We start from the raw sequence: 17,837 nt of genomic DNA on the forward strand, positions 1-17,837 counted from the left end.
TGAGTCAAATATCGATATACTTGATTAAATATCAATAGTAGCATTATCACTAGTCCTTTCTCTCCTCCGCTAGCTACTTTGGTGCAGAGTGATCATCTACTACGTGACCCTCAGTGAAGGGTTTTGACCTCCAGTACAGTGGCAGCCTAGCCTGAACCCCGCGCTGCTACGCTGGCCCCTTTCCGACACAGACACGGCTGCTAACGATCATGACTGAGTGATGCTATAATTAGAGTGAGTGAGTGATGTCATGGTGTGATGGGATGAGCGGCCTCCCCCCCCCTGAGTATCCAGGCCTGCTGTTCCATTAGGATGATAGAGGGGCTCCTCTGCCACCCCGTCCTGCGGCACAGACAGGCCCACTCACTCCGCTCCTCAGCGCTAACCCGCTAATTAGCCCTCAGTTCCACCCCCTAATGAACATCAAGGCTAACTGCTAATTACCCCGTAGCTCCACCATTACGCAATCCTGTAGTCCCGCCCCCTTAAGGGCTCATCATTGATGACTTCCACTTTCAGTGCGAATAGTACCAGCCAATCATCAGTAATGGTTTAATAATACCCCGTGGCCCCGCCCCCCCGAGGGCCGTTATTGCTGACTGACTCGTTTCTTGTTTTAAAAATGTCCCAAACGCTCTTCATTTTCCACAGCGATTACTGGAGGGGATTATTCAAGTTGACACAACATCACTGAATGGTCATTTAGAAATGATGTAGAATAGGCGAGACTCTCTGTCTTGTAGAGAAAAGAGTCATATACGTGTCGCTTTATACATTTGTAGCTGCAACACGCTTAACGTCAAGCATTAGCATTAGCTCTTAATGTCGCGCCCCACTGAATAAGCCTTCGCTATTTTCTAAAAAGCTCCACCCTACTGCTACAAGCTTATCAACGCTGTTAGTGGAGCAGCAGGTTGGTGTGTGTGTGTGTGTGTGTGTGTGTGTGTGTGAGTGTGTGTGTGTGTGTGTGTGTGTGTCTGTGTGTCTGTGTGTGTGTGTGTGTGTGTGTGCGTGCGTGCGTGCGTGCGTGCGTGCGTGCGTGCGTGTGTGCGTGCGTGTGTGTGTGTGTGCGTGTATCTGTACTTTTGACCTAGTGTGTCGGGGTTCTCTGTGGGTCGGCCACGGTCTGTTGGTGATGCACATTTTGCATATGCACGGCACATAACAACATTCCCCTTGGTGAGAAAAATCATAACAAATATGTGAAAATGGAACTGTGGCACCAGTCTGATCTGGAGTTATTCATGCATGTCTGTCTGTCTGTATGTCTGTATGTCCGTATGTCTGTATGTCTGTATGTCTGTATGTCTGTATGAACTGTGGCACCAGTCTGGTCTGGAGTTATTCATGCATCAGTGTGTAGTCTCAGTGTGTAGTCTCAGTCTGATGTGGAGTTATTCATGCTGTCTGTGTGTGTGTGTGTGTTAGTCTGGTGTGGAGTTATTCATGCATCAGTGTGTAGTCTCAGTCTGATGTGGAGTTTTCATGCAGTCCATCTGCAACATGTCACATTTACTCCGAGACGAGCTGGAAATGAGAAGGGAAGAAAAGCAAAAAGTGTCAGTTATTCTTGCCAATCCTATTTCCTGTCAACAATAAAACAAATAATCCAAAACACTGTCAACGCTGTAAGACCCAAAAATAACTTGGAGAAACAACCGATATCCGTTGTCCTTCCCTACCTTTGTGTCTGCCGTTCAATAGCCAGGCAACAGTTCCACAACACTCAGTTCATACTGTCCAAGTAGCTTCTGTTTGGCTTCACTACTATTCTCATGGACTTCATGATAAAGCACCTTACACCCTGGACACCATGTAAACTAGTTTGTGTACGCCATTTCGTGACGTTAGAATTATAAGGTTCTATCTCCATTTTTGGTCAAAATTGAGTTTTTTACATAATCTGATCCATTAGGTGTTTATTAATGCCTGTGTGGTGTTTTTGTTTTTGTTTTCTCACAAAACATAATGGAATGTAAAAACTTTGACGCTCAATATCTCTGAACTGCCCTAAACGGAGATAGAACCTTATCATTCTAAACGGAGATAGAACCTTATCATTCTAAACTGAGATAGAACCTTATCATTCTAAACGGAGATAGAACCTTATCATTCTAAACTCACGATTTCCTGCTCATGACCTAGCACTTCCTCTTTGTATTATCCAGGTTCTCATGCATCACCACTCGGTGCATGAGATCTCCTACATCGCCAAGGATACCAGGGACCACCGGGCCTTCGGCTACATCTGTGGGAAGGAGGGCCACCACAGGTTCGTGGCCATCAAGTCTGGTCAATCGGTAAGTCGCTGAGTTCCCTAGTGGTCACCTGTTCATCCTAGTGGTCACCTGTTCATCCTAGTGGTCACCTGGTCATCCTAGTGGTCACCTGGTCATCCTAGTGGTCACCTGGTCATCCTAGTGGTCACCTGGTCATCCTAGTGGTCACCTGTTCATCCTAGTGGTCACCTGGTCATCCTAGTGGTCACCTGTTCATCCTAGTGGTCACCTGGTCATCCTAGTGGTCACCTGGTCATCCTAGTGGTCACCTGTTCATCCTGCACTCTTCAGTTAGTACCGAAAAAAAGGTTCTTCATTTGCCCCTGTAGAAAAACGTTTTTTAGTTCCATGTAGAACCGTTTTGGATTTCCATACAATGCCATAGATAGGTATTTGGACAGTGAAGCATTTTTTCTTCTTTGGGATTTTAAATCAAACAATTACTATGATGTTAAAGTATAGATTGTCAGCTTTTATTTAAGGGTATTTTTTTTTATATATTGGTTTCACCATTCAGAAATTACAACACTTATACATAGTCCCCCTATTACAGGGCACCAATAGCAATGGGACAGAATCATAATGGTCAAATTAAACACTCATGTTTAGTATTTGGTCAACAATCCTTTCCATGCAATAACTGCCTGACGTCCCCCATGAGATGACCCGTTGTCCCCCATGAGATGCTGATTATCTTCTCTGGTGATGCTCTGCCAGGCCTTTACTGTAACCATGGTGATGCTCTGCCAGGCCTCTACTCACTTGTTGTTTGTTTTGAGGGCTTCCTAAAATCTTATCACCAGGAAATGAAATGATTGATTTAAATCTGAAGATTGACTTGGCTAGTCAAGAAAACTTTCCACTGTTTGGCTCTGAAAAGCTCCCTAGTTGCTTTGGCAGTATGTTTGGGGTCTTTGTGAATGGTAAATGGACTGACTTATATAGCGCCTTATTCCAAAGCGCTTTACAACGGCCTCTCATTCACCCATTCACATACACATTCACACACACATTCACACACAGATGGCGGCAAGTTACCATGCAAGGTGCCGGCCGCTCATTGGGAGCAATTTGGGGTTCAGTGTCTTGCCCAAGGACATCTCGACATGTGGCCAGCCGGGGTTCGAACCGCCTATCTGCTGACCTTGCAATCATTAGACGCTGGCTCTACCTCCTGAGCCATAGCCGCCCCACAGTCTTTGTGTTGCTGTATGATCACTGCAGAGTGGGAAACGTTTCAGTGAACTAAGAGGCCTAAAGAGACATGAGAGAATACACACAGGAGAGAGGCCGTACCACTGCTCACAGTGTGGGAAGAGTTTCACTACGTCCAGCAACCTGTTGACACACAAGAGAAATTTCCCCTCGGGGACAATAAAGTACAATCAATCAATCAATCAATCAAGAGAATATCATGGTCCAGACATTGTGTGTTTTTTCGAGTCAATTCTGTCTTGTAGCATATCTATCATCAGCAAAGCCCTGACACAGAACAGGAGAGAGTTGCATGCTCCAATAGATTGTGTCTAACCCTAACTCTCATTAGCTTGTTTTTTATTTTGTTTTTTTTGTCATCCAGTCGTCCTTGGCCTACCAGCTTGGATTGCTGTACTCACCAGTGCTTTTTTTCTTTTTAATGATGACCAAACTAAGGTTTTGTCTATGTTTCTGACTTTTCAGCCTTATAATGGCTACCTACACTTTCACTGACACCTCTTTGGTGCTGATGTCCTGATCCTCCGAAGGCAAACGCAAAGCCTAGATTCAATACTAGACGGATTATGTGAAAGCACCCACCTGACGAACCAGAAACCCCTGTCAAACCAATTGTCCTAATATGTTTGACGCCCTGAAATAGGGGGACTATGTATAAAAAAGTATTGTCATTTCTAAATGGTGAAACCAATAACCTTATCGTAATTGTTCGATTTCAAATCAAGCTTTTGGAGTATCGACTCAAAAGAACAGAAAATGCTTCACTGTCCCATTACTTATACTGGGCACTATATATGTACCATCTGATTGGTGGTACTTAAGCAATTCACTGAAAAGCAACTACAATGACCAGCATATCAGTACGGCTATCAGACCAGTACAAAGACAAGATGACATGTTTGTTGGAACAGTTTGTTACCTGGAATAACATCAGGTAGTTCCAGTTGAAAGACCTTTCCCTCCCGTCTCACCCTTTGCTTCCCCTCAGGCCGAGCCGCTCATCCTCGACCTGCGTGACCTCTTCACTCTCATCTACGACATCAAGCAGCGAGAGGAGATGGAGAAGAAGGCACAGAAAGACAAGCAGTGTGAACAGGCGGTGTACCAGGTAAACACAGTGTGAACAGGCGGTGTACCAGGTAAACACAGTGTGAACAGGCGGTGCACTTAACATTGCAGTGAGTGCATCCATTTTTCAGTGTATACTGTATATGGTCCCAGTAGGCATCAAACCCACAACCTAAGCACACCAACCTAGCCATAGAGGACCATAGCATTCACATTATTTTCTATGGGGCCGCACGCTTTGGAGCGCTGAGCAGGCTCTTGCGTCAGTGAAGCCTTTCTATTCCATTTTTGGTGCACCTCACGAGTTGCCTTGCTTTTTAGCAGCAGCAGCAGCAGCAAAGGAAAGCAGCAGTGTGAATGCCAGCTTACTGACCAACTCTCCTACTGTCTGATCCTTGCTAAACTCAGCTCTGTGTAACCTTCATCTCCTGTGGGAGATCACACTCTGTACGAGAGCTTAGTAAATGACTATTGATGCTCTTAGCCTCGCAAGTGGCTTTACAGTAGTAGCCTGCATATCATTATAGAATGTCACTGTGCAGACATTCACTGTGCAGACATTCACTGTGCAGACATTCACTGTGCAGACATTCACTGTGCAGACATTCGTTGTGTAGTGTTTATTTGCCTTGTGTTAAGGATTTGCAGTAGACATATGACATGGAGGTGTTTCATGCTTTACATTATTTTTACATTATGTCATTATAATACTAGTATTAGTATACTACATTATTAAGTATACCTCTGTTCCTTGGAACAGAAAACTAGATAGATTATCAGCCAAACACTCTCTTTGATGCTCCTAGTTAGCTACAGATCCAGTATGCTGGTTTTCCTGTCTCCATATGATATTCCTTCATGTTGTACGTAGACTTTCACTTGCAAGTATTTGAGGTGTGCTTCATTTAGCTGGTGTTAGAAATGTGGGGACTATTCCGTAATCGACTTCATAGCACCAGGGGGCGCGAACGAAATCAAGCGCAGCTCCGGTATTTGAAAGTGTTTGACATGTCTGGTTCTGTTCTGCCTTTGGACCGTGTTGTGTAACACATCCCTTCTCTCCAACCGCCACACAGACCATCCTGGAGGACGAGGTGGACGACCCCGTTTACCAGGTACGTTCCGACACACACCCTCCCAATCACAACAAGAGTGTTGAGCGTCGTTTGACCCGATCCCTTTAGCCTTACCTGCCGTGTGTTTTCACATGTTTAATTTTAGAATGAAAAAAATCAACAATGAATCCTTAATGTAAATATCTCCATTGATCTGCTTGAATTAATGAGTCATGATATCCCACCATTTCAGTAATACACAGTAGACCATCCTAGTAGACAGTTTTGTTCAACCATTCGACTCTCATTGCCAGTGCAGTGTTGTAAAACCATATTTTCAGTTGATCTGTGTATATGTTCTGATTTCTAAGACCTGCCCCCCTGACTGGTTGTTATCCTCGTGCCCCGATTGCTTTTGGCTTGAACCTGATTCCTGATTCTCTACTCTTTTGAACCTGATTCTCTACTCTTTTGAACCTGATTCTCTACTCTTTTGCTCACACTGAATACAGACAACACTAACCCTTACTCTGAATTCAATATTCAGTGGTATGCCCAAACCCTCTAAAATAAATCTTTGTATTGTTTCCCTATATCTGTTATTGCCAGAATGTACAGGAAAAAAAAAGACTATATATTTGTGGTTTTGTAGCAGGGACAATTTGAAAGCGACAGTTTTTGTTTAGTTCGAAATGCAAGAAGAAGTCAATGACTGTGGGCAGAATCCTAAGCCGAGATCCGAGACTCCGGCTTTTCTCGTAAATTATACATTGATGTGAATTAGAGATTTGCACGAAAAAACGATTTAGCTACGCTTGTGGATCTCAAGTTGGATTTTGACCCAATGTGTGTCGATTGTAGAGGAGAGGTGGAGCGTGATTCTGCTGACGGTAGCGAGGAGAGAGCAGAACAGCAGGACCTTAGACCTCAACACTACCTTGAATTGCTGCCTGACCAATTACTTGTGCTCTTTCCTCATCCTTCTTCCTTCTTGACCTCTCTTTCTCTTTCTCTGTTTCTTTCTCTCTCTCTCTCCCTCTTTCTCTCCCTCTCTCTCTTTTTTGCCTACTCTCTCTATCTCCCTCTCTTTCTCTTTCTACGTCTCTCTCTCTCTCTCTCTCTCTCTCAATCTACCCATCTATCTATCTCATCTCCCTCCATACCTCTATGCCCCGCCCACCACCTCTGTTTGTAGTACATTGTGTTTGAGGCCGGACACGAGCCCCTCCGTGGCCCCCAATCAGAGGAGAGCGTTTATCAGGTACAAAACCAAGACCCGCCCCTTACTCTTTTCATACCGTTCGCAGAGTAGAAAGATTCTTTGGATATTTTGACAGAAAGTTCTGGATGAAAAAAACACCCATATCCCGGTATCAGAAAAGCACCAGTCTTGGTACATATCTGAGTATAGTCAACATACGAGTCATTATGTCAAATGTATACAGTAGGCTTTGATCAAAGTCAAGGTTATTTAGGCAGGATCATTCAAAAACCTATGTGGTCTGCTTCTAAATATCCAGAGCTTTGACCTTTGGGTATAGCCCCTTCATTGGACCAACAGAAACCTCTAGGGACCTGTTTGTGTGATTTAATCTGCCCCCCCTCCTTCCTCCTCCTCCTCCTCTCTCTCTCCATCGCCTCTCTGAAGATGAAAGATTCAGAGGAGATTAATCACTTGCCATGCCATTTGATCTCAGAATGAAAAAAGATCAATAGACTTGAAGAAAACCAAGTCAGCCAACCGAGAGAGAGAGAGAGAGAGAGAGAGAGAGAGAGAGAGAGAGAGACAGACAATATTGTTAACTAACCCGTTAACAGATCCATGTGAGGAATACATACAAAGCAGAGGGGAGTTCAGGCACAAGGGTCTCGTCAGTGTCCATAGAGGTGACCCTCTGACTGAACATATAGACAAATAGAGATGAACAACATGCTCTCGTAGTGTCGGGAGGAACTAGCATAGCATCAGGACAACCTTCCAGCATTGTTTGCAAATCAATATTGATTTAAGTAGAATTGATTCAAGAGCACAACTGTAGACTTTCACATCACATCACTCTAAAAGACAACGCTAATGAGGCTCAGATAAATACAGAGTATTCCTTAGTGCAGCAGAGAGGGTTGTAATCGTGTAAAGCTCTTGTTTTGTAATGATACCAAAGCCTTGGTAAAAGAAATGCTGTTGCTCACTTATTCTTTATCTGAATCGACGTTCAACGCAGGTCCCATCCACCAGTCAGCAGAAGGAAGGGATCTATGACGTCCCAAAGCGCCATTTCATGACTGTAGGTGTTTTCGTTCTTATTCTTTGTTCCTTCACTCCCCCCCCCACCCCCCCACCCCCCCCCCCCACCCCACCCACCCACTGGCAAACCTCTCAGCACTCTTGAAGGAAACACCCAAACCTCCCCTTGTATGTGTTCATTACTGCTTGTCCTTGCAGCCCCCCCCCCCTCAGGACCTCGTCCATACATCCAAACCTTGTTGTTTGTGTTTTTAGAGGCGCTGGTGTCTGTAGAACGACAGTATCTTCCATTCGCTATCCTTTCACTTAGCCAGATGAAGGACTTTGCGCCGGGGTCTTTGCGTGTTCTACCGAGTGAATTCTTCCAGAAACTATGGTTATGAATGATATATTGCATGGGCAATGCATAGCCTGCCTAAAACAAATAATTGATTGGTTCTGTAAATCTTTACGCATAATCAATTTGAAAGGAATCCGCTTTAAAGGGAGGCTATTATTATTCAAATGCTCTCTAAATGTTGTGGCATGACGACAACTACTAAGGAACATGAAAAACATGGAAGAGAAACTAAATTCCCATTTCTGGTCATTGAATAACATTGCATATTCTGGTGGTTGTTTCATCATCCTCAGAGGTGAGAGGGAGATGTTTGCTGGTGGCGTTGGTGTTTGATTTGTGGCGCTGCATGGCCGTGGGGTCGCATCGTTTTGCCCCTGCAGACTCATCAACGCTCTAGAATGAAGAGAAAATATATATTTAAAATATGTTTTCATCTAGCCCGTAGTTTTAGCTTTTAGGATTCGCAAACAGAAACATATATTTCTCTCCATCCTGAATTTCCATTTTGATGAAGAGCGCTGTGTCAGACGCGATCGCTAGAATACCTCAAACCATCTGTCAAACATTTATTCAAGCTTATTTGTCAAGACGTTGAACATTGGGAATAAAACATTTCGAATGACTTTAGGAGAGAGGGCTTTCTTCGTCCATTGGTGTGCTACATACAGCGGAGGCTGGTGGAGGTAGAAATCGGTGGACACTCTCATTGTAATGCATCGAATAGAATGAGGAATGGTGTTTAATACTCTTCCTCACTCTATTCCATCGAAATGGTATTTGATACTCTACTCTCTCTATTCCATCCCAATGAGCCCGTCCCCCAATTTCTACCTCCACCAGCCTCCCCTGGTGTGCTGATTGTTCAGTGTATATAGCAGATATGGTGTTTTGGCCTCTCACTATCTTGGCCAAGCAGCCATGCTGGTATAAGTAGCTCTGCTTCCGTATCTCTAAGTGTTACTGCTTGTCTGTGCATTCAGTTGGAGCTTTGTGAGAGCCTAGAGCTGCCCTAACCTGTACGCCAGTGCCTGCAGGGAACACCACTATAACCTTTGTCTGTTTTCCTATTCCAAACTCGGACTTCCCCCCCCTGCCCCTTATGGATAAAACCGTCAGAACAATATGTTCTCCCCTACAGAAATTCAAAGAGGACATAGACAATGTCCCCCCCACCCCCCCCCTTCTCTCCCCACCCCACCTGAGGAAGACTGATTGCCGTTTTTCCCCTCATTTTCCCTCTTTTTCTATATGGTTGTGTATGTGTGTGTACGTACTGTGTGTGTGCGTGTGTGTGTGTGTACCTGTGTGCGTTTACGTCCACGTTAGTGTGCATTTATAGCATGCCATTTCCATTATGCATTTATGGTGATTTCATCGTCTGCTTGTGCATGGCCCCAGAGTCAGTGTGACATACATCTCATGTGACTTACCATTTCATAGTCTTCAAGAACCTGTGTGCCAGCTCTGTAAATGTTCTATGAGAGAAAGTCATGGTGGAATAACAGTGGGGGGTCACATCTGAAATAAGGTCAGCTGATCTCATTGTCTAGTTGGGTGGTCAGAGAAGCTCTTTAACCTTCTGTACATTGAGAAAAAAAAGAATCAGCGTCAATGTAAAGCTGCGGTTTCAGAGGAGCCGTCATCATAATGCATTGTGGGATTCGGGGGTCCGCTTGATTGCCAGACATAAGAATATCTCATCAGTGTTAGACGGCTTATTGGATTGAATAGCCTTTTAGCCACCCAATTATAGAGCGCCTCGAGAGATTAATTTTTGATAGATTTTCTGATCATGAAAATGAAGAAGAGTGGTAGTTATTTCTAGGCCACAGTACAATTCCCTTTGTGGATAGTCTCACTCCCCCCACCTATCCACCAACAGAACCATCATACCCTAATATTTATAGATGAAGCTAGTGTGGTAAGAATTGGCAAATCTGGGCCGAAATGTATTTGTTGTTGTGGTTGTTTAGCCATGAAATGTCACTTCCTCTGCTTCCATTCTCCTTACAGAATATCAACCACTTTGATCTTTTCGGCGATATGTCCACTCCTCCCTCGGTGAGTAACTGCCCACCCTCATTGAGATTAGGTTCGATTAGATTCAACTGTATTGTCATTGCAGAGTACAAGTACAAGACAACAAAATGCAGTTTAGCATCTAACCAGAAGTGCAAATAATGATACAAAACATAATAGTGATAAGTGATAGGTACAGTATGGCAAGCATGGTAGTTAGAGGTGTATACAGGAGAGGATAGTAGTAAGATATGTACAGTTAAGGTAGATATGTACAGTTAAGGTAGATATGTACAGTTAAGGTAGATATGTACAGTTAAGGTAGATATGTACAGTTAAGGTAGATATGTACAGTTAAGGTAGATATGTACAGTTAAGGTAGATATGTACAGTATGGTGTATACAGATGTATATGTAGAGGCAATATCAAAAGACGTACGGTATGTACAAATGTGCAAAAATGGTATGAGCAAAGGTAATAATAATAATAATAATAATAATAACTTGGATTTATATAGCGCCTTTCATAAAACCCAAGGACGCTTTACAATTCTAAAGGTAGTATTTGCAAACAGCAGTAGTGCAAAGGGTAAATTGGTTGTGCACTGTGACCGAGGGGTGATACTGAGAGAACAGTAAAGAGAGAACTGCACCTACATTGATGATGTACAGTGCATGAAAAAGAAAACGCTCTTTCATTTTGTATTGCATGTACAAAAAAAGGAAACCTGGAACATGGTGCCCACATGATGTACAGAACGGATCAAAGAAATCCCCAAATGAATTGTAAGGTTTATGAGAAATAGGTGTCAGGATAATAAAAACATAGCATTTATACGGCCCAGGTACAAGTATGCGTGTGGCTTGGAATGGATGTCATATGTTTGGATGACATTCACACTGGTGACCCCTGTCTGGTGCCCACAGATGCCACCGTCACCTGCCAACACGCTGGACCCCACCAGGAGCCACCGGCAGCCCCCCCCCGAGCTGTACGCCCCCTTCAGCCCCACGCAGGTGCCCTCAGGTAACCCCACACAACCAATCAAACAACCATCCCAATGGAAAGGCATAGTTATGGCAATGCAGAGATCAAATGAAAGTTTTCAGTTTTCATGGGGTGAATCTGTGTTGCTGGGAAATGTAATACAGCATTCATATAAATGAATTAATATAAGAATGAAAAATGACCTTGCCCTACCTTTTCATTTTTGTTTCTGATTATGAAAGTGCAGATTGTACGATTTCAAATGTGTCATATTTTGAAATCTGAAAAGATATGCTTATTTGAATGTTGGTCCACCTCAAACTAAAATAGTGGAGAAATGCTCTCTGAATCAAAACGACGCGCAAACCAGCTGCTAGTAGGCTAGCGCTAAAAAGGAACCTCGCCACGAACATCTAACTGCATGTTTAGCACATCACAACATGCTGGTAGAACATCAACATGCTAAACACACATAACTACACATAATTAGATGATCACATAGTCCTTGCTTTTGAACACGTCCTAAAACGTAAGTTTGTTTACAAACTTACAGTAAGGTTTATTATGGTAAGGTACAGTATACTGTAGGTTTGTGATTGGTTATGGTTAGGTTTAGGGTAAGAGGTGAAGTTTAGGGGGAAGGGTTCAGTTTAGAATAAAGGTTAGGGATAGCGTTACGGTCACACCGGCTAAGCCTGAGATGACTCCCATACAGTCCTGTATCCGTAGCGACGGTTTATCCCTTAGACCAAAGACGTTCTCTCTGCTGCACAAGATTCTTTCCATCATAAATATTGTATATTATTAGAACTGATCCTCATATGGATATGTAATGGGTATGCTGTGGCTTTGTTCTGGAGCCAGAAACACAACAGTCAACAGTGTAGAGCTGTATGAAGTGTCTCAACTTCCTGTCTGTATGAAGTGTCTCAACTTCCTGTCTGTATGAAGTGTCTCAACTTCAACTGTATCCTGTCCTTTTTGTGTTATTTGTCTCCCACAACTTGTCACTTGTCCAGTCGTCTCACGTATGTCTTTATTTCTCTTGACTTATCTTGCCTACTGCCTTATTGTCTTGTGCTGCAATGTCAGTAACCGAAACCTACGAATTTTACTCTCTTACTCTTGTGTAATGTGATGGAACGCTAAAACTTGAAACTTGAAACGACTTCCCTTCTCTCTCTCCTGTCGTCTCTCCCCTCAGGCTACATGACCATGGGCCCCGTCCAGGCCGCCCAGTGGGCCCAGCAGCCCTTCCCCGGCCAGGCCCAGACCTTGGCCTTCGGGGTGCAGGGGGGCCCCCTCCAGATGGCCCAGGTGCTGCCCGGGGGCCAGCCCGTCATCTGGAGCCAGGCCAACATCTTCCCCGCCACCCAGCAGCAGTGGGCCGCCATGGCCGCCTACATGCCCCACGCCCAGGCCGTGGGCGGCCACCACCTCCCCGCCGCCGTGCTCCAGGGCCTGGTGCCCCTGGCCAGCGTGTGTCCCCCCCAGGCCTGCGACCTGTCCTCGGCCCCCTCCTCCACCATCGGCAGCCCCCAGCACGCCCCCGACCCCGCCCTGCTCCTGCAGTACCAGCAGTACCTGCAGCAGCAGCAGCAGCAGCTGTACAGCCTGGCCAGGGAAGGGGCCGGCCTGGACCCGGAGGGGGGCGAGGGGGGGCCGTCCTACATGCTGGCGGGAGCGGCGGCGAGCCGGAGCGGTACGCCGGGCCCGATGGGCGTCCCGGAGACCCTCCTTCCCTGTAGCCAACCACTGTCAGCCAGGAGCCAGGAGGAGGGAGGGAGCTGCAGCACCCTGGACCTCTCTCGGATGTCCTTGACCCCAGGCACTTCCACCTCACCCTCCACTGACTCACGTGAGCACTCCTTCACTCCTCCACTCCTCCACTCCTCCACTCCTCCACTCCTCCACTCCTTCTCTCCTTCACTCCTTCTCTCCTCCACTCCTCCACTCCTCCACTCCTCCACTCCTCCACTCCTTCTCTCCTTCACTCCTTCTCTCCTCCACTCCTCCACTCCTCCACTCCTCCACTCCTCCACTCCTTCACTCCTCCACTCCTCCACTCCTCCACTCCTCCACTCCTTCTCTCCTTCACTCCTCCACTCCTTCACTCCTCCACTCCTTCTCTCCTCCACTCCTCCACTTCTTCACTCCTCCACTCCTTCTCTCCTCCACTCCTCCACTCCTTCTCTCCTCCACTCCTCCACTCCTCCACTTCTTCACTCCTCCACTCCTCCACTCCTTCTCTCCTTCACTCCTCCACTCCTTCACTCCTCCACTCCTTCTCTCCTCCACTCCTTCTCTCCTCCACTCCTCCACTCCTCCACTCCTCCACTCCTCCTCCTTCACTCCTCCACTCCTCCACTCTTTCACTCCGTTACCACATTCGTCTTCTATGAAGTGTGCAATATTGTTCCCATTTCTTTGATCTAGATCCTACAGTGAAACATATACAATTCAACACCGCAATATAATTAAACCAATTTTTACAGATTCCACTAGAACAGCTTTCTATCCATTTCACTTTTATAAAATATACTTACCGGTATATGCAAATATATTTTTCAGCCTTAAATGACACGGTGGAGTGAGCTTTGAGTTCAAGGTGGAGTTGCTAGCTCCTTGCAATAACTGAAAGTGTAAAGTCACTGGCTAGCTAACTGGCTGTCTTGCATTCAACTTTATGTCTGGGGTAGTGGTGGTCTAGTGGATAGTGAGTTGGACTTGTGAGTTCAAATCCCGCCTGAAACCACACCACTACTAGTGTGCCCTTGAGTAAGGCACTTAGCCCTCAGTTACTCCAGGGGGAATGTCCCTGTAATTCGTAATTGTTTGGATAAAAGCGTCTGCTAAATGGCAAAATTATTTAATTAATTATTACTTTATCTGAACTCAAGCTGACAAACTCATTAACTGAACTGTAATCACAGTCAGCTAGCTAGCTACGTGATTTGCTTCATGTCAGGCAAAAAAATGTCTGTCTTCATTTGAGCCGCGGTGCGCTCAAAACGCGCTCAAGTCAACTTCAGGAGCGGATTTCTCCAATTCAGTTTCCGGTAATACTCTGACTGTAGACGGCTCTTTCTCACACATTATTGGCAATTTGGCATGGCTAGAACACTGATTCTCAGCTTTTCAACAGTTATCGGAACTCAAGGGATATTAGGGATACGAGCAACTGAAAGCAACTGAAAATGAAAGTCACAAATAATAGAGCATAAAAAAACCTGGAAAAAAACCACACACAACAATGGCGGATGTCGCGGTTCTTTGCTTTAACCCTGCGGGTTGCTTGCCACAGCCGTGGAGGTGTGTGAGGAGAGGAGTACTTTACTGTCCATTACACAGTAAAACGGAAATTAATCTTGTTGCATACCCCTCCGTGTCACACACACACACACACACACACACACACACACACAGCCACTACACCTACCTGTACATCAGCCATAGCAGGCACCCCTGGAGCCGTAGGGGTTTTTACCCCACGCTATAATAGACCCTTTAACTCACCTTAACTGCCAAATAATTCTGGAACATTCACCCCCTATAGTGCCAAGTGTTTTATGTGGCATTTACCTAGCTACGAAACGAAGCGTCGTAACTTTTTGGGGTGAATAAAAACCCTTGGCACTCTAGAACGTCGACAATTTTGGGGCGACTTTATTCACCCCTCGGCACTAAAGGAGTGGATGTAGCAGAGAGCTTCTTATCGTACAGAGTAGAGAGGACACATGACAACCCTCTCTTCCTCCTCCCCCCCCCGTTTGCAGCGTCCCCCCCGGACCCCCGGCAGAGCTCTCCCTCAGACGGCCCCCCCTCCGAGGGCAGCGACCCCCCGGCTGACCAATCCCCTGCAGACACAGACGCCACCGACCCTGTCGCTGACCAATCCCCTGCAGACACAGAGGCCAGCCCCTCCAGCGCCAGGGAGGACTCGGTGAGTCTTTCATCTATGAGGTCATCATGGCATGATGTCACCGTGTACCGTCATTATGGTTGATTGATCGTGTTTTTCAGAGATATTGATCATTGATCATTTCGGGGGGGGGGGGTGACAGACACTTAACCTTGTCTCCCTGGGTCTGTCTGTCTGTCTGTCTGTCCGTCTCTCTCTATATCTCTTTCTCTGTGTGTGTGTGTGTGTGTGCACGTGTGTGTGTGTGTGTGTCTGTGTCTGTGTGTGTGTCTGTGTCGGTGTCGGTGTGTGTCTGTGTGTATGTATGTGTGTCTGTGTGTGTGTGTGTGTGTGTGTGTGTGTCTGTGTGTGTGTGTGTGTGTGTGTGTGTGTCTGTGTCTGTGTCTGTGTGTGTGTGTGTGTATGTCTGTGTCTGTGTCTGTGTCTGTGTCTGTGTCTGTGTCTGTGTCTGTGTGTGTGTGTGTGTGTGTGTGTCTTACAGGGGTCCTGTGCCAGGCCTCTGTCTCCCTGCTCCATGGAGACCCCCGCTGACCCTCCCCAGGCCCAGACCTGTCCGCAGGACGACAGTTAGAGAAGACGGGCCTCTGGGTGGGTGGTCTCTCTCTCTCTCTCTTTCCTCTCCTCTTCTCTCCCTCACCTCTGTCCCCCCGTCATCTCCCCTTCTAGTTACCCCGTCTCCATCTCTCCTCTATTCCCACCTCTTCCCCCCCTCTCTCCTCTTTTCTTCTCTCCTCTTCCTGCCTCCTCCGCCCCTTCCCCCATCATCATGTCTATTCCTCCTTCCATCTCTCTTATTCCGTTCCCTCGTTCCGCTCTTCTTTCCTCTCCTCTCATCCCCCAGTCCTGTCATCCTCTCTCCTCCATATAACCTTGTACTGTATACTCTCCTTGTATTCTGTCCTCTCTCTCTCTCTCACACATACACGCACGCACGCACACACACACACACACATACACACACACACACACACGCACACGCACACGCATACACACACACACGCACATGCACGCACACACACACACACACACGCAGGCACGCACGCACACACACGCACACACACACATTACACACACTCTATCTCTTTCTCTCCATTCCCACTGGCTCCTAGAAACTACAGAGCAGATCTGTTGTTTGTCTTGTGGATGTCTCTATGCCCTTGCAGCTGAATGGTTGTTGTAGCTGAATGTTCCTCAGCCAAATGGAGAAGAGCCCTGGTTTGGTTTAATGCTCAATTTGTTATGGCTCTCTCTCTACGTCAGAAAATGGAACAGTGCTGCATTCAGGATATGGCACAAGGACAATACTGCCCCCTGCTGTCCGTTGGTGTATGAGCGTACATGTTACACAATGACCTGTATCTTCAAATAGATAAACGTGGCGTGTGTGTGTGTGTGTGTGTGTGTGCGTGCGTGCATCTTCAAATAGATAAACGTGGCGTGTGTGTGTATGTGTGTGTGTGTGGTGTGTGTGTGTGTGTGTGTGTCTGTGTGTGCATTCCATTGTATGTTTGTGTGTGTGCGTGTGTGTGTGTGTGTGTGTGTGTGTGTGTGTGTGTGTGTGTGTGTTTGAGTGTGCAATGTGCATGCCATTGTATGTTTGTGTGTGTGCGTGTGTGTGTGTGTGTGTGTGTGTTTGAGTGTGCAATGTGCATGCCATTGTATGTTTGTGTGTGTGCGTGTGTGTGTGTGTTTGAGTGTGCAATGTGCATGCCATTGTATGTTTGTGTGTGTGCGCGTGTGTGTGTGTGTGTGTGTGTTTGAGTGTGCAATGTGCATGCCATTGTATGTTTGTGTGTGTGCGTGTGTGTGTGTGTGTGTGTGTGTGTGTGTGTGTTTGAGTGTGCAATGTGCATGCCATTGTATGTTTGTGTGTGTGCGTGTGTGTGTGTGTGTGTGTGTGTGTGTTTGAGTGTGCAATGTGCATGCCATTGTATGTTTGTGTGTGTGTGCGTCTCCATATTTCCGTATTGTTCTGAGTGTTCTGAGGCTGTTTGTTGTGAGTGTTCTGAGGCTGTTCCTCCGCCTCTACAGGAGGACCTCTCTGGGCCCATACAGCACCATCAGGAGGAGAGGACCGTGGAGAGAGGGGGGAGATGAGTGGACTCCCCAGGTCCCTCAAAACCGGACCACTCAGAACTGTTCTGTGTTCTCCACCATCTTGGGACTATTGGCAGCCCAAGCAGATGATGTGGGATATAACAGACTCCTCTAAGGACATCCATACCTTTGGCCATGTTGTATTTTGACCTTCTATCGTAAAAAGGCCTTTCTCCTTGGAAGTGATCTTTGACCTTTGACTTTTGACCTTCATACTGAGCAGGAAGCCAGTGGGCTTTGGAGGTCTTTCTGAGGTCTGGGAGGACAGATGTGACTGCATGGCCGAGGAGAGGATTCTAAACTCTGTTGTTTTGTAGATGTTCAGGAGAAATTAGTCCCGTGCGTTTTAACCTTCATTTGGGGAACTGCCGCCAGCGAGGACTGTGCACAACAGAGGGATTTGCCAAATGTTTTTGAAAGAACTGACTTTCCATTTGCATGACTTTGTATGAGGAGCCAGCGAACACAACTGTGAGCAAAACTGTTCTCCGTAGCTTCCTTTCAAAGCTAAAAGATCAAAATATAATTCTTATTTTATAAACTGCGACATAGGAGAACAAAATGGCTTCAAGGCATCAAAATCTAAATTCCTGTTTGCCAAACGTCTAT

General features: G+C 46.1%; 1 protein-coding gene across 1 annotated transcript in view; it reads left to right on the top strand.

Moving 5' to 3' along the window:
- The window catches only part of LOC308171696 (disabled homolog 1-like), a gene marked incomplete at both ends in the record, with an annotated part of 27,274 nt that extends 11,572 nt beyond the window's left edge, over window positions 1-15,702 (top strand). Inside the window, 10 exons of the mRNA XM_080546570.1 lie at window positions 2,169-2,300; window positions 4,483-4,602; window positions 5,639-5,677; window positions 6,813-6,878; window positions 7,840-7,902; window positions 10,216-10,263; window positions 11,149-11,248; window positions 12,414-13,067; window positions 14,986-15,152; window positions 15,613-15,702. Of these exons, the coding sequence (XP_080402696.1) occupies window positions 2,169-2,300; window positions 4,483-4,602; window positions 5,639-5,677; window positions 6,813-6,878; window positions 7,840-7,902; window positions 10,216-10,263; window positions 11,149-11,248; window positions 12,414-13,067; window positions 14,986-15,152; window positions 15,613-15,702 (1,479 nt within the window). The remainder of the gene's footprint in view (window positions 1-2,168; window positions 2,301-4,482; window positions 4,603-5,638; window positions 5,678-6,812; window positions 6,879-7,839; window positions 7,903-10,215; window positions 10,264-11,148; window positions 11,249-12,413; window positions 13,068-14,985; window positions 15,153-15,612) is intronic.
- Window positions 15,703-17,837: the final 2,135 nt, after the last annotated feature.

Source organism: Nansenia antarctica, assembly GCF_963989245.1.
Source record: "Nansenia antarctica genome assembly, chromosome: 16".
Lineage (NCBI taxonomy): Eukaryota > Metazoa > Chordata > Actinopteri > Argentiniformes > Microstomatidae > Nansenia > Nansenia antarctica.